The sequence below is a fragment of the Haliaeetus leucocephalus genome, unplaced genomic scaffold, assembly GCF_000737465.1.
Source record: "Haliaeetus leucocephalus isolate CR32 unplaced genomic scaffold, Haliaeetus_leucocephalus-4.0 Scaffold1, whole genome shotgun sequence".
In the NCBI taxonomy this organism is placed as follows: domain Eukaryota; kingdom Metazoa; phylum Chordata; class Aves; order Accipitriformes; family Accipitridae; genus Haliaeetus; species Haliaeetus leucocephalus.
Window position 1 is genome coordinate 2,925,318 of NW_010972437.1, and position 3,939 is coordinate 2,929,256.

The 3,939-nt window shown below is 45.2% G+C and overlaps 1 protein-coding gene across 1 annotated transcript in view; it reads left to right on the plus strand.

Annotated features, from left to right (window-relative positions):
- Nucleotides 1-3,772: 3,772 nt before the first annotated feature.
- CCDC150 (coiled-coil domain containing 150) overlaps nt 3,773-3,939 on the plus strand; it is a 20,115-nt gene continuing 19,948 nt past the window's right edge. Inside the window, 1 exon segment of the mRNA XM_010569071.1 lies at nt 3,773-3,799. Coding sequence (XP_010567373.1) covers nt 3,773-3,799 — 27 coding nt within the window.

Sequence of the window (3,939 nt, forward strand, 5' to 3'; positions counted from 1 at the left end):
ATTAAGAAAAATCATGAAGGGTTCTGAAGTGGAAACTTCCAGCTAACAATTTCTATAGCTTGTATCAGATGCAATAAAAAAGGGCAATTTAGAAAAAGGCGACAAACTAAATGAAGCAACACTCGAGGAAAGCAGACTTACAGCAGTGATAGAACAGACCTGAGGCTCTTACTCCTACAAAGTACCTTCCTTTGCAGAATGCTAACCTGGATGGACAAACTGATCCAATTTAGCAGATTCAATTTATCCCACCTCTCAATTCAAACTTGCAAGTTCCAACTCTTGCTGCAGCATTCTTTCATACCATTCAAGTAATCCAAAATAGAGATCTTTGTTCTAATGTTTGCTCTCTGATTTACCTTCATACAAAAGCGTTCTGCATAAGCAAGTAATTGAGTGAGATGAAAAGAATTCTAAAGACAAGCACTGCAGAAGTGCTGGCAGCTCAGACTCCACCTTGAACAAAGACTTCAGTTCTACCGCAAAACACTAGAAGGAATTAAAGAAAGATCAACAAAACTGTGAAGAAGGAATGTATTTTACATATGCTGGAATAAAACTTTGATAACTAATGACAGTTGTAGCGCATAGTTATCTACAAATACACAGCAAATCTACGTACAAATGAAAAGAAATTATCAGAATAGTAAAAAGGCTATAACCAAAAGAAATGTCATTACAAGAAAGGAAAATGTAACAGCACGTTTAAGCAGTGAGCTCTATTGGAATGTGGAAAAACTTCCCAGGGAAAGCCCCAGTCCCTAAAAAATTTGAAATCAGACTGAAAAGCTGATTGGAGACAATATACAAAAATAAACTGGAGCCATAAAACTGCTGAAATAATAAAAACATTATATGAATTATCCAATTATTTTATATGTATAATTTACATGAAAGTTATACTGAGATATGTGAGCTGCTGTACACTTCACACAAAGCACAGGTGTTTTGGTAAGAAATAAAAGTACACCTGTGTTCTTAACCACAAACGAAAACATTCTTCTACACCTTTTTAGCTTGGAACTTTGTGCAGTAATGATGATTCCACCAGGCATATATGTAGGTGGCAAACTATGGAGGAAATTATACTGATTTAAAGAAAAAAGTAGGTGGTCTGTCATCATAATGCACTTGCCTGCCCCATCTCCCATTGCCATATAAATGATATTAAAAATAAAAGAAAATACCATTTTTAGGTTATTTTAAAGACTCCTGTGAAACTATTGGGCAGGATATTTGGAGCAGAAAAGGACATCAAATTGTTTAACTTCAGCTTTCAACACTCAGTTCTTTGATCACAATCGTTGTCTTAAAAGTTTTCCATGGAAAACATGCTATAGACAGTTTGATGTATGTTTTACTCCTACATTTTTTATATGAAGTTACTCTCATTGAACTACACACCAACTTCTGAGGTAAAATAAAGAACATGAATAAAAAGCTCAGATCAGTTATTTTAATGCAAACTAAATTAAGAATAGCATTTGATCTGTTTGTTTCAAAATTTATACAGTGCCTTCAGAATTAACTATCTTTCTGTCAAATATTGTTACCCTACCTCAGCTCATGAAAGGATCTCTGAAATATATTTTCCATTTGACCTAGATCTCAGTTGCTCTTTTATGTTCTCACTTCCTATACATACTATTCTACTGCATAAACTAGGCATCCCTACATTACCATTGTATCCATACCCTCTTAGAACACCAGTAGGTATCAAGAAACTATACGATAAAAACAATGTTACTGTTAATATACAATGTTATTTATGCATCTTTTACTTAGGTGAGAAGCTTAAGAGTTACTTAATCTATCATTTTTAATTTCCTTTTTCCCCAGTGATCTTTATATTCCTTCACATCCCACGTTTCTTCACAAGCCTCCTGGCAACATCCCCCAGGCAAAGGCTTCCTGGAGCAAATTCTCAAGTGGAGCAATGACATCTTTACATCAGCTGAGGATCTTTTTATTACATACACATTACTGATCAAATGCAGTGTTGGCCTGTCTGCAGTGTCACTCTCTGCTCAGAAAAGCTGCAACTCTTCCTCCAAAATAAAACAATCATGCCAAAAGATCCTTAAATCAAAACAATTATATTCATCAACAGAATGCAAAATTTTCAGCATTAATGGATAGCCACCAGCTGCAGTTGCACAAATTATAAAATGTATAGTCACCATGTTTAGATGTTCCAATAAATATAGTTCCTCTCTGCTGCCATCTACAGATAGATTTCAAATTTTTAAAAAATCTACTTTTCACTTCCAGATATGTATTTAATAATAGGATCTCAACATGCCCTACAAACCAGCTCACCCCAAACACATATTATGTCAACAGTATTACCTCAACTTATTAGAAGCTTCAGGCAAAGCTGAGCCCAAGTGATAAGTCATTGAAAAGTATTTAGACGTTGCCACGCTGCATGCTGAGTGATGCCTGATCCTGTGCGAAATCCTCAGCTGGGAATTAGGTGCTTATGTTCCCTATTCAACGCATAGGAACAGTTAAGGCGTACACAGATGCCCCTCAGAAGCCAGATGAGCTGCCAAAAGTGAAAAGGAGATTCAAAATGTCTAGTACAGGTTCTTAAACACCTTTGCTTAAATCCCCAGAATACCTAATGTTTAATGATTGTAGCATTGTTATTTGATGCCTGCTTCAGGCACCACACTTCCAGTTTCACAGCTGTATGTTCTAACCAGGAGGCTACGAAGTCAGTTTCCCTCTCTGCATAAAAATGAAACTCAGTAGACCAAAGTGGTACATTTTTAAAAGACTCAGACACTCAGATGCACAGTGGAGACAGCATAACTCGGTAAGAGTGCTGATCTGTATTAAATGACTGCTTGCCTGTTAAGTATAAAATATTGTGCTTGCTTAGGGCCCAAAGCGAACATATCATTTGATATGCAGTCAATTGATGATACATAAAAATCACCACAAGCCTACAGATCAGCACGCTCCTGCAGAGCAGCCTCCCTATGGAGGTTTGAGCCTACATACCCCGCAAGCTGATTTTAAACCCCTTCAAACGCCAAAATGCTTCAGTGTTTCATTGTACAACATGCTTCACCGTGAGAGCTAAGCACGAGGAGAAAGCCACACGTAATTCACCTAGCCCTGCTGAAGCGATTCACAGACATTTACGTTACAGCCGCCGCGCAACTCAAGTCCCTGCCCCTCCGTCAGCGGAGCGCGCCCGGCTGCGCGCCCCCCCGCCCCCCCCGAGGCCGGGGCCGCGGGGCGCCGCGCTCCGCCCCGGCTTCTCTCCTCAGCGCCCGGCCGGGGGCGGGGGGGGGGCGAGACCCGGCACCCCGCTGCCCGGGGGCAGCACCCCTGCCGCCTCTGGCCGCGGCGTGAAGGGGCGAGGGCAGGAGAGCGGGGGGGCAGGTGAGGGCCCCGCGGCCGGTCCGTGCGCGATTGGGGGCCGGCGCGCCGGCGGCTGCCGACGTCGCGGAGGTGCGAGGCAGGGTATGAGCTGCGCGGAGGGAGGGAAGGAAGAGAAGAGAAGAGAAGCAGAATCTCCCGGGCAAATCCCGGTGAGCAGCGGCGGCGGCTCAGGCGCACCCTGACACCGGAGGGTGAGGCCGGGCCCCGGGGCGCCCTGCCCGCCGCGCGCACCGCCGCCTCAGGCACTTCGCTCGCAGCGCCGCCCCGCAGAAAGGACGGACTACAGCTCCCAGCGTGCCCTGCGGGCCCGCCTCTTGCGCACACGCCCCCGGCGTGCCTTGTCCCCGGTTCTGCACGGCCGCGGATCCCGGCGCGCATGCGGGCTCGGCCGCGCGGTGAGCGGGTGCGCTTGAAGGGGAGGGAACGGTGTGGCGGTGGGCTCGCCCGGCCGCCGGGGTGGGGGGCTCGCCGGGCCGGGCCGCGCCGCGGGGAGGCTGAGGCTGAGGCTGAGGCTGTGGGCGGTGAGCGGGGTGCCTCAGGCCC